The sequence below is a fragment of the Sprattus sprattus genome, assembly GCF_963457725.1.
Source record: "Sprattus sprattus genome assembly, chromosome: 16".
Taxonomy (NCBI): domain Eukaryota; kingdom Metazoa; phylum Chordata; class Actinopteri; order Clupeiformes; family Clupeidae; genus Sprattus; species Sprattus sprattus.
In genome coordinates this window covers 19,984,377-20,001,692 of record NC_137914.1, presented here as the reverse complement: position 1 = coordinate 20,001,692, position 17,316 = coordinate 19,984,377, and the positions used below count along the sequence as shown (strand labels likewise).

Genomic DNA, 17,316 nt, shown 5'->3' with positions numbered 1-17,316 from the left:
TCCTTCAGGCTTGCACTCAGCTTTTTCACTCGCTAGACAAGAATAAATTGATGCACTGCAGATTCTCCAGAAAATGTCAAAGCTATTTTCCAAATATGATGAGTGTGGCAAGTTTAAATCAACATCCCTCTATACTCATGATAAAGGACTCTCTGCTAGGTTTGTAGGGAGGCCAAATCAGGTCATAAAAGCAGCTCTTCAGTTTTCAAGACGTCCTTCACGGCACCTAAGTGTATGATACACTAATTTTGAATCCAATATGAGACGGTTCTGCTCAAGTGCACATTCTTCTCTCATGGTTGCTAAGATATTCCAACGGTCAAGGCTTTACATTAGAGTAGCAGAACACAGTTGACTCGCCTGAGATAATGACCCAAAAAACCTATGTGCAAATAGTTATCCTTACACCACATGGTCTTTGACATGCTAATGTTATGAGTCACACCAATGCACTCTGGAAGTCTGGAAGAAACATGACATTTGCATGGGCAGATGTTGCATGAGAGGATATGGTTTAATACAATGCAATGCATACATATGTTCCTGATGAATAAATTCCAGGACTTCCTGAGTAATATACACTGTTATAAAAACAAACTCAAGCCTATCACTTAAAAAAGTCCATTCTCTACACACTCTCTCGTACTGAGTACCTTCTTAAAGCCTTATGAATGTAGTCTGCTTTAGTGCAACTTCAAAGAATTAAGATTGTATGGTTTCATAAAAATTAAATTACAATGTGGCAAAGCACCCCTACGCCTCCAGTGCATGGATGAGGAAGTGAGTGAGCGATGGCAGGTTCCGCTGGCTGGTCAGCTGACCGGAGGGATCCTCTTCAGCCGTGGTTCACCAGCAGGTTCTGTGTACGAGAGCGAACCAAACACAAAGTTGGTCAATGTGTGAATCAGCAATAACAGTTATGCAAGCAGTCATGTGGTCAGGTAAAGATACGTGTTGCTAGAAAAATGGAATTATGTTTTAAATGGCTAAAGAAAACATAGTGGTAGCTCTAGTGGGTGTACTTTTTCCTTGTCTGGGTGCATCAGTATTAATCCTGCCTAAAAGCTCTGATTTTCAACATTCTTGGGCTGCAATTTCTGAAGACACCTGAATCCCAAATGTGAACCTCAGGATTGACTTTGCGCTCCAGATAAGCAGTAAGGTCTGGGTTTTCCTGTTCCTCAAAGTAAAAATCAGTCAAATCTTCTGGGATAGAAGTGGGGAATGCCTTCTATATTGGGCGAATTGGCAGCAAACTTTTAAGTCAGTTGTTTCAAATATAATCATATGGGGAAGCTAAAAAAAAACAGGAAAACATTATCTAAGAACCAAGTGTAGAGTCAACGGAAAAACCTTGCTTGATTTTGTGCTAATATGTACAATGCATTTTTGGGGTGCTTCAAAAGTGTTTCCATTCCCTGTGTGACCGTATCATTCAACAATGAATGAAGTGCCAGCACGTGAAGATCAGACACTGACTTGACTGACTGATCTGTTGAGTAGTGGGACCAGATACCATGATGCAACAACATACCTGAGACTTTTTTTCTCTTTTGCCATCATATGCCTGACCCAAAATAGCACAAAAAGGTGAAACTGCATACGATGGATGGACATTTATGAGCCCACCGATCACGTGGGGTCTAGGTATGGTGAATCGAAGGTTGGTGTACATCTGTTCTACAAGACAAGCATTGACTCTAACATGATGGGCAATGCCGTTGATTAGCACAATTTATATGCTTTCAATAATACTAAAACTACAAGAATCCTGTGCCATCATGTATTGGTGTTAAATATCATTAAATATCCTAATTTAGAATTTTGTGAAGTTCATTTGGTGAGGAGAGGTATTTTGCCCTACTGGCATTATGAGACCTCAACTTAAACTGTAAAATATGTTATGAAAACTGTGTAGAATGTTATGAGCTTCATCTAAACAACAAGAAAATTACAGGAAATGAATGCATGCTGCTCCAAACCACCTATTCCACTCTGTCCCTTGTCTGTCACACAGCATGCACAGGAGCTTTGGTTGCTCGGTAACCATTTTGCCAGCTTGTATCTAAAACAGGGACTTTGTCAATTAAATGTTTAAAACTCTTCATAATTTCTAATTTCCACATCAGCTATTTGAGTGCACATTTGAGTGTAGCAAACACACACACACACACACACACACACACACACACACACACACACACACACACACAGCTCCAACAGTCATCCCAATCATCCAAACACTGAGGAGGTGGTGCAGGTCTATTCAACTGTTGGGTTCAACAAGGCTTGGTTCTTTTAACCGACGCTCATCTCATTTAAAAACGGTTGCTGGAGATCCGCATTACAGCTCATCAACATAAAGTTGCCCGAACTTCAACTTCATTCTGACAAACCCACCGCCCAAGCTGTGCAGTGTACGTTCAGGCCACTGCTCGATGAGGAGAGACTCACATAGAAAACTTCCGGTCGCTTTGACTGAGTGAGAGAGAGAAAGAGAGAGAGAGAGAGAGAGAGAGAGAAAGAGAGAATGAGAAAGAGAGACAAAGAGAATGAGAAAAATAGAGATAGCGAGAGAGAAAGAGAGAGAGAGAATGAGAGAGATAAAGAGAGAGAGAGAATGAAAGAGAGAGAGAGAATGAGAGAGAGGATGAAAGAGGAAGAGAATGAGAGAGAGAGAGAGAGAGAGAGAAGAAGATAAGCACCTGAGCTCCACCTTGGGCAGCACCAGGGTGATGTGCTCAGCCTCTGAAAGGTCAAAGGATGGGGGAATAGGGCGTGCACGTCGGCCTCTCTGACCTTTCTGCCGCTGGCCTAATGCTCATGGGAGCCCCTGCTGCACCTCCCACCCACTCACGGAGGAGCGGCGCAGGAGCAGCAGAGAGGGCGGGCCCGCTGTTTCCACTGTCATCAGGGCCACGCTAAGGTCACACTCCTTAATTTCAGTCATTGTGTGGGCGGAAGTAAACACCCCAAACTCCTCTGCATGTCACCGTTGGGGAAGGAGGCAGAGGAACAGAAGGAGAAACTCTCAGCTATGCTCCCCACTCGGTGCTCTAAGCAGATAAGAACATCACCTTGATTAGAAAACACAACAGAACATTCCTTTTCCTGGGCCCTGTTCGGCGTAGAACTGAAGCTAAGTTAATACATTTAGCTCGTGACATGAGCTAATCTAGCTCGCTAAATGAGAACAGACCAAACTGGTCTGGCGACTGGTGCTAAATTATTTATACGTCAAGTTAATTTATCCCAGGCTAAACTCGTCAACTAAATTGCGCGTGCACGTCCTACTTCAAAAGGCAGGAAAGGTCGATCACCAAAACCATGATTTATTTAACGGTACAATAGTCTAAACTCCAATAAAAAGACTTTTTTCTCCGCTAAGGCAGGAGATGACCATGAACACGTTATAAAGAATTCAAGACCATAATGATGGCAAAATCCAATACCGCAGCCGCTACGACAGCAATACAAGAATCTGTCTATGGGCTTTCGGGTGATTTCTTTTAGAATGTGGAATATGTGACTTTGGTGCAGTGGGTAGACCTCACGGTTGCCGCTTAGAAGGTTGATGGTTCGAATTCTTTCTCTTCCGTATTAATTCGTTTTACATCTCCTTCTAAATTGCTTTGAATAAAAGCATCTGCTTAATGACTAAATGTAAATGTATTAATAAGAAATCCAATAAATTGAAGCAATGAAAATAAAATTGTGTGTATTTCTCTCTTCTTATCATGCATCCACCTTTTCTACTAAAATGATACGCGAAGTATACTGAGGTAGACTTTATTCACAACTGCACAAAAACTAGACACGTTTGCAAAACTATACGTTTGCAATGATGTAAGTTGCATTTGTTGATGACGTATGGTTAATAACATTGTGATTGTAGAAGGGACATGATAAAATCGAGATCTTAGGTAGGTAAAACAACTTTCGCCAATATCTCCGTAAGGGAGATGGGTTACTGTCATATAACACTGTCACATAATTATGAGTGCTTTGTTCTCCGCATCGCAGACATTACAAAAATGTAGGCTTCCAGTTACAAAAAAGCGCAAGACATTCAATGTTCACAATAAATGGTGTTTGCAATAAATGAATCAAGGTCTTGTAAATTAATTATTCCTTTTCGGCTGAATCGGTAGCACTCATACAATAACTCATCATGATGGGAAAATGGATCTTAGCGATCGCAAAGAACTCTCTCTCTACGCTTATAAAACTATCTAATATGACTCATTTTAGTCCTTGCAATGGGATCCCTCCTTTTGCCAGGGGTGTGGCAAGTTTAACCAGCTAAACTTAGTATAGCCTGCCCTGGAGCAGTTTAGTGCTAAGTGATATGTTACTTTGGTAATTTATCAGAAGTTGCTTCGCCGAACCCGTCAAAGGGGCGTTCTCTTTTTTTAGCCTGGAATCTAGCTCGCTAAACCGCTTAGCGAGCTACGCCGAATAGTACCCTGGTGTTCTAGAAGTGTTCCAATGTGTTTTCTGTTTGGCTGTGTTCTTTCTTCTTCAGTTAGGCAAAAGTGACCCTGTCAGACAACATATATTACTGTGAAACCTTGAGGCAGCAGCACAAGGTTAGATTGGACACATTTTCTCTCTCTCTCTTTCTCTCTCTCACTCACACACGCACACACTCAGATTCATGACATAGACTGAGAATCAGAGTACAGTAAAAATCAATAGAGCTCTTGTCGCAACTGGGACCATAACCGATCCACTTGGCCAACAGCGTGAAGGACATGGGTGTGATGGAGAGATGGACACACCTTTAGCTAGTGTGTGTGTGTGTGTGTGTGTGTGATTTTATGTGAGCCTGTGTTCACATGGGATTCTGCATGTGAACATCAGCTTTAACAACGGCCTCTCTGTTTTTGTGTGACATTGATCATCAAACCAAAGTTCAAATGGCAATGTTGAATGTGATCATTACAGTGCACTGCACAGCTATGTTCATATGTAGTCTTTCCCCTGCCCTAATGGAACTAGACATTGAGTACATTTTTCCCGACACCTCACCTCACTTTGCTGAAAAATCAAAGAAAGAAAGAAAGACACACAGACAGACAGAAAGACAGACAGACAGACAGACAGACAGACAGACAGACAGACAGACAAAGACAGAGACAGAGACAGACTCACACACACACACACACACACACACACACACACACACACACACACACACACACACACACACACACACACACACACACACACACACACACACACATCCACTCAAGTTCTAAAAGAAAGAGAAGAAGAAAAATAATTGGACTGGAGGTTGAAAAAGACTGCAACCTGAGCCCTAATGAATAAAGCCCTTTTTGAGAAACATGTGAACTCCAAATCTGTTTCATTTTTAATAAAATAAGCCCCTATCAGATGCCAGATTCAAGCACAAAGAAACACTGTGCTCTCTGCAGAAGAAGGCGATGACACACAAGCAGCAGCCCCCCCCCCCCCCACCCCACACACACACACAAGCACCACACATTCCCGAACACACACCCTGAACTCAACACTTACGCCCTCTCTTATAACACAAATACATTCTACAACTACATTTTTCAGAAATCTCTTCTATAATCTGAACCAAAGACCTCTCCACACAGCCCAAACAAAAGCTCACTCTGAGCACCAGTCTTCCCAGCGGTTTCCCCAGCCCCAGCTCCTGGTCCTGGTCTATCTGCTTGGAGCATTGAAGCCCTCCCTTTCCATCAGGGCAGGCTCCTGCTCCCTGAATTGGAAATCCATCTTATCTGATGACTGGCAGGCAATCAGGATTCCAAAAGCTAGTGCCTTCCTGGTGTGCTGCTGGAGAAGAGAGGATGGAGTGAGTAAGGGGGGGGGGGGGCTGGGGAGTTGGTTGTCCTCATGTGGAGGAGAGAGAGCTCTCGCTGGATTTCTTTTTTTAATGCTGAATTTTTGTCCTCCTGTGAAGCTATTTACACCGCCACACTAGCCTGTTGACGGATAGACCAGCGCCTAGCCTGGAATCTTTCAAACCAATATTACGCTGAATTCTTCAATAATGGACCGGGCAGAACACTTCGATTTTTCCTGCCATTATTAGCTTTGATGATAACAGCTCTGAATTTGTTTGCTCAGAGACTGCACATTAAAGTAGCCTCGGCTACAATGGGGCCTTCAAAGTGGCACTTGGAGAAGATGAATAGATAGAGAAATAAATATATAAATAAAAGCTTGGGCAATAAAGCAGATATTTGCTTGGGGTCATTTTTCATTTTTACCTTCTAAGAGTGTGAACCTGAGCCCTGGGAGTGGGGCCAAGCAGGTTGGGCTGCACTATCCCGGGTGCCAAATGCCAGTCGGTACGAGCGTGCCAGTGTTATTTTTTGGGAAAACAAAGCAGCTCTTCACAAAAACAGCAAAATTGTTTGTTTGTTATTTTCTTTCTTTCTTCCTTCCATCCCAGCTGGTGGCCAGAGTGCTATTTTCACCCAGGGGAATGAAAAAAGGTCTCCTGCTCTGTCTCGTCCATTGTTCAGGTTTGCATCTCATAACAAAAAGCAGTGCGCGTGGACCCGGTTATTATCTTGGCGATCGCAGAGAGAGCGTGGTGGCAGGGCTGTTGATACGCATCACCGGGCTCCAGTTGGCCATTGTTGAGACGTGTGAGTCGTCCTGTTGGGTTCCTTTGTCTCATAATGGCCAAGCCGAACCGCACCAAACAGAGTCTGAACACAGGAGAGCAGAGCCCACAGACCTGCCTAGATGGAGCTTTTGATAGCACCGCAGGAACCAGGACAATGGGGGAAGGAACAGGAGAGATTGCTGAAGATAAAGAAAGGCAAACGGTGAAATCGGTGAGGGAGTTGGATTAAGACGTGTGTAACCCGTGTTCCTACTTGAGTGTGCTGCTATGAACGTTCGTGAGCACTTTCACTGATTTGGACTTATTAGTGAGATTGTTACTGTATTTAAGATAAAGCACACATAATACTAAGTCAGTGACAGAACCATGGTATCCACATGTAGCCTACACAGATCAGTAGCCTTTTTAAGTCCGCTTTTCATTTGATTTCTTTTGTGTTCTTAGCTACACTACCTGACCTGGATCACAGACATTGATGCTAAACAAACGTTGACACAGGATAGAGTGGTAGTAAATATCATGTATTTGTAGAAAAAGCAGCCTATCATGCAAAAACCTCTTATGACTACAGTGGAAACAGCTTATAGCGATCATATCGTTACAGCTATCATTTGCTTATATTGATCAAAACGCTTGTGACAGAATCATCCCTATACAAATGCTGTCTAAATAATTGACAGGAAAAAGAAAGTAATGGACTTTCAATGAAAAACATAATCCCCTTAAAGCTTAAGACAAACTGCCCAAAACAAGCCGACGAGGTGCACTAGCGGAACTTGGTCTTCCTCCGGCTTGTGTAGTCTACTCAAACAACCATAAACAGCTTTGCTGCTAGCCATGGTCACAGCTGAGCTGCTAGCGCTGGACACAGGACATGAATGCGCACGGGGAAAGAACCTGTGGTTGAAAGCGCCGTCATCAAGGGGATTGATAATGTAGCAGTTTAAAAAGAGAGAGAACACTGTGTATAAGAGCCTGCACGGGGAGGCTGTCGAGGCTGAAACGTTTTCAATGATGAATGGCTGCTGGACCGGTGGGGACAGACCAGACAAGAATACACAGAGGACAACATTTGTAATGCCAATCTATTTTCGAGCACTACCTGATAGTACCCTGATCTTTATATGCGTCAATGATATTCAGTAAATCGCAAAACTGTCAGAATTATTACTTGATGTTCATATATTAAATGAATAAATAAATAAATAAATCATACATTTAGGTCATTAATATACAAATGTCTATTGGAAGGTAATCTGTCTGAGAAATAAATGTAAAAAATTGATTATAATCGGTCATAAAACCCACCCGCTTACAGTGATCAATTGAACCCGGACAGACATGATCAATATAAGTGTATATCACTGTATATCATTTTAACAACTATAGCAGGCAATCCTAATCAGGATTTTACTTGAGTTAAAATATGGCATCAAATTAGGTTGGGAACAGAAAGTTGTGCCAGAGTGTTTGCCTCCACCTTGTCCAATATTCACATCAGTAGCCATTACACCCCCTACATACATGTATAAACATGAACAAACTGAACTTTGGTGCTGCAAGAAAATGTAGGGCTTTATTAGTTTTTGGTCATTGGCACTACATGATCATTTTTAGAGGTTGCCATTTTTATTTGTTTTCATTTGTCATCTTTATTTATTTAAAGAGGATGAATTTATGGGCTTCCATTGTGAAAACCAATCAAGTCCGTCAACACAACAGTGATGAAGGAGAAAAGACAGAGAAAGAAGCAGCTCTAGGGACTTCCATTTAAAAAGACGCTTGAGCTTCTCTTTAGCTCTTTATCTATCTTGTGTCACCTCAGAAATAGCTTGAAAATGAACACATGTCTTAGCTGTAAGGCACGAGCTAACACTGAAAAGTGTAATCCCCTGGGAATATCCCTCTAGGGGCCTTGCCATGGTTGGGGCTGATGGATCTATCAGAGTGGGGGTCCAGGCCTGCTCAGACTGGAACCAGGGGCTTAGCGAGCGCTGGCCTGCAGAGGCTAAGCCAAATTCTCTGGTGGGTGAAGAGGGCCTAAGAGGTGGGAAGTTGTAGAGGCCCTGCAGAAATAGAAGGATACTGACAAAGAAGCAGAAGTTAAAGAAGAGGGTGTACAAACTGGTGACAGCCACAGGAAGGCCAACATTAAAAAGAGAAAGAGGTAGAATAAGTAGTAAGGAAAGTCAGCAAGCGGGGAATAAAACACTTCTCCACTGCATGGTATTGGCTCTTCTTGATTTTTGGTATTCCATGGGGCAAACCTAGCACCTAGTACTAGGGTTGGGTAGCTGTAACCAGATTAGAAAAAATAAGACTATATAATAGCTACATTGTCTAGGATTACTTGATTACATTTTTAAAATATGGCCATTTTGAAAGTATGAAACTTTTTTTCATGATAACCATTTACCCTTGAGCATCACTGGAGTTGTCTCATTGTCTGAACTTGTATGTAGAATTTCCTAACCTCTCCTGTTTCTGGCAGTTTTTTGTATTGCTGCATTCAGCCTCTTCTGAAACAAAAGCTGTGACAAACATACCGACGTCGTGGCAGTTTCACGCGGCGTTACTAAACTGCTGCGGAAAATTATGTACCTGGGACTAAAGGCAAGTAGAGTCGAGTTGAGCCAGTACCAAACAGTGGAAAAGTGGCTGAAGTGAGCTCACCTTTGTTCTTTATTGGTAACTTAATTTCACACTTAATTTGCTTGACCAGTACAAAGGGAGAAAACTAAATCAAGACTAATAAAACCATCTAGGCTCTTCTCGTGAACTTCTCAGCAGGTCCAGCTAATTAGTGTTTTACCAAGTGTGAAGACTAAAGTGTTGAGCTCAATTTAATGCTGTTTTACAGTTCTTTGAAATCACCATAGTTTGGTTCCATTCCATTTATACAAAAGGAAGAAATCTTGCTCTGCTTTGGACATACCACAATTATGTCAAGAACAAAAAGAGTATGCCTTTTCAACCCTTAATTTAAATTTAAACTCTCCACAAACCCATAAAATCAATTAATGAGCTAGTCAAAAAGTAAACTGGAAGTCCACTTAAAGTTCACAAACTAACCAATTAAAGTAAAATAAACTTTCATCCACTTGCTAGCCATAACTGCCGAGGTCCGTTCAGTGTTTAGACTTCACAGCAGGAGAAGACTCTCTCTGACTACCATCATGGCAAAAAGCAGGACAATTGAACAATCACTGTTCTTTCAAACCACCGTACAGACCAAGTCTGGCTGCAAAAGTTGTTTTGAGTTCTGCTGGCAACATGTCTTGTTAAGCTTATCCCTGTTTCAGCCTCTAAGAGCACTATTATTTGGACAAACAAAGCCCAGAGAAAGGGGTGAAAGTCACCACAGAAAGGAAAGATAATCGCCTCTCGCTCTGATTGGCCTGTGCCCGTATGGGTGAAGAAGCAAATCAATGATCTTCTGTGAAGAAAGCTGCTTTTGACAACAGGCAACACAAATATGGAATGAAATCAATACTGATAATAATAATAATAATAGCATGCTTGGGCATAGGGGGACTGCTGGGGTGCAGTGTGTGTGAATTGTTGCTTTTAAAAGTAGAACGAGGGAGAGAGTGAAATTTAACAAAGAGGGAGATGAAAAACAGGGGATGGAGTGTCATGCCATGGCAGAGCGGGAGTGAGAATGACTGACAGTGGAACGGGAGAAGCTCTGAGCTGTGGATCCAATGATGAAAAGAAAGGGTTCATGATAGTGCAGTGGTCCAGGACCTCAAACCACTAACTTCAGGGTTCCCATACCTTTTCAGAGATAGAATTACAAAACCCCCACCCAAACCTGATTTAACCTTTCATTTCTATGCAATAATTTCTGGCTAAACAAAAAGAATATTTACATATAACTCTGACTTAAATATAAAAATGATTTCATATAAATTATTTACATAAAGTACAAATGTAAGTTTTTTCCAATTTTCATTCCAACCCCTGGCTTGAAAACTGATCATTTAAATTTCAATGGCTCTCATGTTTTCTATAACAGTGAGGAACAAACTCACACAACGTTTATCATCCACCTGCTTAGTGTCAGATTCCCTGAATTTAACTGAATGTACATTTCATTTACAATTTGGCAAATGCTCACAAGGATGGGTGTTAACTGATGGTACTTTGTTAAAATCTAAAAAAACTAAAAAAAAATGTACACATACTGTAATTCACAGATGTAGCTAGGCAAAATAAAATCTCGATAACCTTAATCAGCCGTTTGAACAGGCAGTAGGGAAAGTAAGATGCTTTGCCACCAATAACTCTGTCCGTACATGGCAAAGTTTATGTTACGCAACAGGCAGTCATGGTCCAGCCTCGGTGTGCAGTTCACTCATCAAATGATCTAATTACATTTTAATTTCAACTGTTGTGACTACCCTACCTTCTTTACCAGAAAGAAATTGATTTCACAAAGACCAAATACATTATTCAAGCTCCCCATGGTGTCCCTCAGGGATTTATACTGGGGCCCCCTGAAGTTTCCTTAATTTTTCTCCCTGAATCAGACTACTTGATGAAATCACCAAGGTGTAAGTTTAACCTTCAGCTACTATATTTCTAGGCCATTCCTCTGTCAACTCCAACATATAACACTTTTTACAATTTTAGTACATTTCTGCACTGCAGTATTTCTTGTGTTCGTTCTGCCTGTACCTTTCATGGGAACCCTCCCCTCTTGTCTCTGGACTCCATAGAGCCCCTTCCAGCTCTTAGTTCTCTCCCCTCTGGACTCTGGACTCCATAGACCCCTTCCAGCTCTTAGTTCTCTCCCTCCTAAAGCTGGAGAAGTCCAGTGCGTCACGGCCTCATTAGGCCCCAGCTGCAGACCCTCACCAGTGAAGCGGATCGAACCTAATGCACTCAGTCATTTTACTTTACAAAGGGAGTCTTGACAGACAGCAATGCCAGTGTTTAATACAGGAGCGGGAGAAGGGTGAGGGCTGCCTGTGACAAGAGTGTGTTTGTGTGTGTGTGTGTGTGTGTGTTGACAGATATGGACCTGACAAGTAGACATCACCATAACATAAAGGTCTCATATAAAAAATAATCTCTCCTAATAAATGGCATCACAGCAGAAAGGAAGCAGCTAGCATCAAAGGAAGGCAAGAGGGGTTTTCATATAATTTACATGTATTTATACATATGCTCCAAATATGCTCGATAAACAACAGTGCTCAACATGCTACAAAGGTTGAAATGTGTGATGTGCTAACAACTAAAGCATGGCAACATGAAAAACACTGGGTGTCCATAAACACATGAAACCATAATCTCAACCAGATCCATTACAAAATGCACATGGTTAATGAGGATTAGTGGAAGAACTGTGCAGGGATCAGTGTGAACACTGATGTAGAGAAGTGGATATTGTGGAGAAAGTTCATACTTTAGGGCCTATTGCCACAGCCAGAGGGAGAAGACTGCTAGAAGTTTCTTTTGAGTCCCTACAAATATTCTTAGGGCTGGTTCAGCACTGTACTGCACTGCAACATCAATCGAGAGGCAGACACGCTACCCTAGGCACTCTCCAAACTCTGTCTCCCCCCTCATTCTCCCTCTCAAATGCAGACACACACACACACACACACACACACACACACACACACACACACACACACACACACACACACACACGCACACACACACACACACACACACACACACACACGCACACACACACTGTTTTTTCATGCTAAATGCGTGGCAGCTCAAAACATCTATCACCATCAAAGTCAAACTCCATTCTCCCACTACAAACGACTGGAGAATTCCTTCAAGCATGGATTGGTCAATCTCAAGTCATTACGCCAGACAGGAGGGAGGTGAGATGGGGCATCCCCTGAGCCAGATCGGACATCCCAGCATCAGCCGCCATCTCTCTTTCTCTCCATCTCTTCCCCTCATACACTGCATGGAGTGGACTGTTTCCCCCTGTGTCGGTCTGAAATGATCTATTTCGTAATGAGTTTACAATATTTCATCATTTTAGACAACTATGAACAGTCAAGTTGTAGTTCAACTACAGTCATTTATTGAATCGAAATCTGATGCAAATTCTTCATGGGACCAGGAATTCTGTCACCCACAAAAGGCATTGCTCTAATGCATGGCATCCAATTAGCATTCCAGAGTCTTGAAAAGCCCTGCAATTCCTTAAAATAACATCTGCAGTTAAACTGGCAGATTCTGGCTACTGGTCATAATATTCAACATTCAACTGCACTCAAGTATGAATTATATTCTCTTTATATATGATGATCTGAAGATATGATCATAAAACAATTGCCACACAAACACATAGACAGTGGAGTGAATGAACAGGCACTAGGATCTGATAAAACACTATGCCTCTGCTTCTAGTCCAGACTTCCCACATGGTGTCCTTGGACCGCTATGAAGAGCAATGCTCTCTGGAACTGAATGAATGGCATTCGATTAGTTGAGCAAATTCCATTGATTTTCGGTTTACCACTTTAGCCTTTAGGTTTTTCAAACGGCAAAAATTAACCGTCAGTCGTGACTGGCTCCAGCTGCGTATAATGGACAGAAGGACACTGGGTTCAATTGGCCAGATGAACACTATTGAAGTGAGAGGGAGAAAAAGTAAGTAGAGGTGGGTGACTTCAAAGAGCATAACCTTTCATATTGCCAGGTTTTGAAGGAGATACATAATTCTCTTTTCAGGTAGGAAAGCCGGGTCCTTTAGTGGCGGTTGCTGTGCCGTCACCATGGTGAGAATGTGGTTCTCTGATCACTGTGAGAAACATCTCCCTCTGCTCTCTCGTTTGCATCAAGAAGGTACTCACTTTTTCTTTCAGGATGCTATGAAGCCAATGTGATCGTGGGGTATACATATCACCAATTTAAATGACCACCTTAGTAAGGTGGTACTTCACTAAAACATTGTGTCACTGTGTTACCGACAACAATTTTTTTTTGATTAACGTCGACTAAAAATATCACAATGAGTATGACTGGGTCTTTATCAAATGTTTGCCAATCCAGTCTATTTAGAGCAAGTCTCAATGCCAGAATTGATATTGAACTCGCCCTACCACGACAGAGTTGTGACGAACCATTATGTTCGTCCGCTTTCCTTGGTGTCCTGTGTTTAGCGAGTGTTGGTATGTTTGTCTGCATGGCTGTGTCTCGTCCCAGGTGCTGATTAGCCCAGGTTCCACCTGCGTGGGGGCGTGTCCGCGTGCTACAAAAGACCTGCTCGTCCGCACACCGAGAGAACGGACAAGCAGCACACTTTGTCTAGCGTGTATTTAACCTTCTTTAAATAAATACCCGTAACTTTGAGCTGTGGTTGTCTCGTTTCTTGCAACAATCCTGAGCCGGTTGTTACAGAGTGTATTTCACTTTAACACCACTGCAGTAAATACAATTCTTATTCTTATAACTAGCTGAAGGGTCTGATTTTCTGCTGAGTTGCTGGTGTGTGACGTGGCGCCGTAAAGCATTATGCAGTTCTGGGGAGAGGTCTTGTGGATGGTCCACCAAAGTAACATTGTGCAATACCAAGCATAGCAGGCGTGGGGTGGCAATGACACAGATGCCATTCTCCCTATTACAAGTCAGTTACCATCAAAATGATTTTGAAGCTTTTGTTTTAAGGTAAAATTATGACATAATGTTGCTTTAAGGCTTAATTGTAACCCTCAAGACAATGAGGTAATTGAGTCAAGCGGGGGCTGTTGCTGAGCGTACCTTTTTAGCTGCGTCGATACACTGCATATACTCCTTGGCCAGGTCAGAGCAGCGGAGGGTCTGGTCCCGGTTCTCCCTGTAGCAGTGCAGGATCTGGGCCTGGAGGCTGGTGCACACGGCCTCTGTGCTACGAGGCCTGGCAGAGGGAAAAATCAGCAGAATGTAAAAAAAAGATTAAGAAAGAACTTACAACATCAACCTAATGTGGATGTTGCTTATTTGGAAAAAAAAACATTTTGACATACATCTGAGGGAGAAAAACTCCACCTAGAGAGCCTTTTGTGAAAAAAGGAGACTAAAAGCTGAAGTGATCCATGCTCTGTGAGAATGACACATATTACTCTGTTCTTTATATCCAACCACACTGACTCCAGTCACTATCATAGTTTAACTTCTTACTATTTGATACATTCTTAAAGATAACTAACACCAGCATTCTTTCTTTTCTCTATCCCTGTTGTTGCTTGTATGAGCAGCCAGTGTGATGCTTTTTAAAGACCAGTTGAACTCAGCTTTAGGTGGTCATATTCATTCATTACACTTATTTTAAGATTTTAAGAGTATTCTAGTACCTACAATAACCAAGCACATGAATGCTTTTTCTTCTTCTTTCTCCCTATCCCTATTTCTTCATTCAACCTTCTCTCCCACTCTTTCTTCGTTCCACCCTCTCTCCCACTCTTTTCCCCCACCCTTCCTAGTCCAGTGGCCCGCGGATACTGCTTTAGTAGAATGAATGGATGCAGGGAGACAGGTTAAACTGAATTACCGGCCAAGAGGATATTCATTAATATCGCTGGTGACAAGTGTGGCAGCGACTAACACAACTATGATAGATAAGGTAAAGCTCCAGGAGGAATGGGTGGAGGGGCTAAGGGGGGTGTAGAAACCCTGGCAACCCTTCAGGAGTAATGGGTGGAGGGGCTAAGGGGGATGTAGAAACCCTGGCAACCCTTCAGCATGTCAGCAGGGGGGCGGAGCATGGCATGGGGGCTTCACACAGCAGCCAAGAGACCAGGAGGAGGCTTTCAGAGCTTCAGTCATATAGATCTGTGTTGAGTGATACCGTTACGGCTTCATGGCAGGTACAGTCAAGGATCAATAAAGTTGACTCTTTTTGCAGCGTCTCAAAATGCCTCTGCTACTTTATTAGTATAAGTAATATAGTATAAGTAATGTCACATAGTATAGTTTTGTTGTTTGTATTTGAAAAATATATATTTAATGGTCATAATGAAACACATGTTTTTGATGAATCAATATATTTTCCGACAAATGCATATAGGTAGTTAAAGTTTACACTAAAATGTCATTGGTCAATGAAATAACTTGTTTGAGCCAAGATTCCCTGAATACATTGAGTTTTCTGTACTGAGCCCAGTGCTCACAGAGGTCGGTTTGTGTGTCTAATCAAACAAATCTCTTGTGAGGCAGGAATAATTTAATGCTGCGATTAAATGTATAATGTACCTCATTCCCACTCACAATGAAAGACATTTGTTTATCACTGTTTTACTGTTATGTTGTGTTTACTGTTATGGTGTTGTGTTTACTGTTATGGTGTTGTGTGGGAATGGGAGGAAAACAGTCAAGTGAAAGCGTTAATCTATCCCCTGATGACCTAGTAACATGAACGAGTATCTCCTGACACGGCTCCAGTGGGAACAGGAACCATTAGACTGGTGAGTTCACTACATTGATATCAGAGCAGGCCCTTGCCCCATTGTTTCCCATGATTTCTCTCAGGGCTGTTTGATGTATATGTGAAGCCATTTCACTGCAAGTGGTTGTGATCCCTTTGAACCTAAGACTGCCTTTTATTGGTAAGCTGATTTTGAAAAAAAAAAAACGTTGCTTCATGCTATGCAGCAAACAGTGTTGACTGGTTGCGTAGTTGCTTTGCTAGCGAACTAGCTAAGGAAACCTTTAAATAACCTTAAACACTTTAAATGGCAGAGGTCCATTTGCATGAAATGATAGCTAGTTATATAGCTGAGGTCACAGTCTCCTTAATTTAATTTACAAAATTCCACTAGAAAAAGGTGGAAACCCTCAAGGTGGATGTGCAGCTTCCCTGCTTGTCCCCCAAATACATAAGAGATACCCAGGACAGGTTATCTGGCAAAAGACCTGTGCATCAGACCATGTTTTACACGTCTTGCAAAGGTTAGCATACTGTTAAATACAATCAAGTGGGAATACATAAAACCTGTGACTATTATGGAAGACTGAGTTTAAATGAAACTTTGTTATTTATCCACTCTTATTATTACCTGATACATTAATTGGTTTTATATGTGAAAGGGGCTATGGTTTGAGATTTGACTGAACCTCGCACACTTATCACTGTCAGCCTACAGGTTGCCAAGGCAGCTTCACTTGCATAGTGCTATCGCAAATTTCATTGATTAATGGAAGAGATGCCCAACCCCTCTCTCGTGAGCGAAGTGAATGCTTGTCCTCAGAGGATCAGTTGACAGTGTGCTTAATTGAAAGACGAATTAAAGCACTGCTCCATCTTTGATTTTTTTTGTTCACAGGATGGCCCCCGCCATTTCAATTAAAACACGTCGCCACCTCACTCCTCAGCAGCACGAACAAACTGATACGCTGGCGCTCCAATTCTCATTTGGAGTGCAATGCCTTATCAGTGCCAACAACAAGACAGGAAAAGAGGAGAGAGAGAGAGAGAGAGATAGAGAGAGGAAATAAACCTCCATCAACACCCCATCTCCATGTATTGGAGGGGCAATGCGTATCAGATCCCTCTGTTTTATCTGACACTGAAGCCGTTTTGGGGGGTTTAATTACTCCTGAGGGAGCGAGAGACTACAGTAGCCACGTTCCTTTCTTGCTCTGACAGATAAGAAACTCTCCTTTAATTTGAAATAAACTGCCTTCATCAGGGGAAGGAAAAGGCTTCTGATAGTGCAAGAGGTTTATTA

At 42.1% G+C, this 17,316-nt stretch overlaps 1 protein-coding gene across 1 annotated transcript in view; it reads right to left on the bottom strand.

Annotated features, from left to right (window-relative positions):
- Window positions 1–757: 757 nt before the first annotated feature.
- LOC308377434 (MICOS complex subunit mic25a-like) overlaps window positions 758–17,316 on the bottom strand; it is a gene marked incomplete at its 5' end in the record, with an annotated part of 58,069 nt that continues 41,510 nt past the window's right edge. The window contains 2 exons of the mRNA XM_080854091.1: window positions 758–859; window positions 14,372–14,507. Coding sequence (XP_080710217.1) covers window positions 836–859; window positions 14,372–14,507 — 160 coding nt within the window. The 3' untranslated portion in view covers window positions 758–835. The remainder of the gene's footprint in view (window positions 860–14,371; window positions 14,508–17,316) is intronic.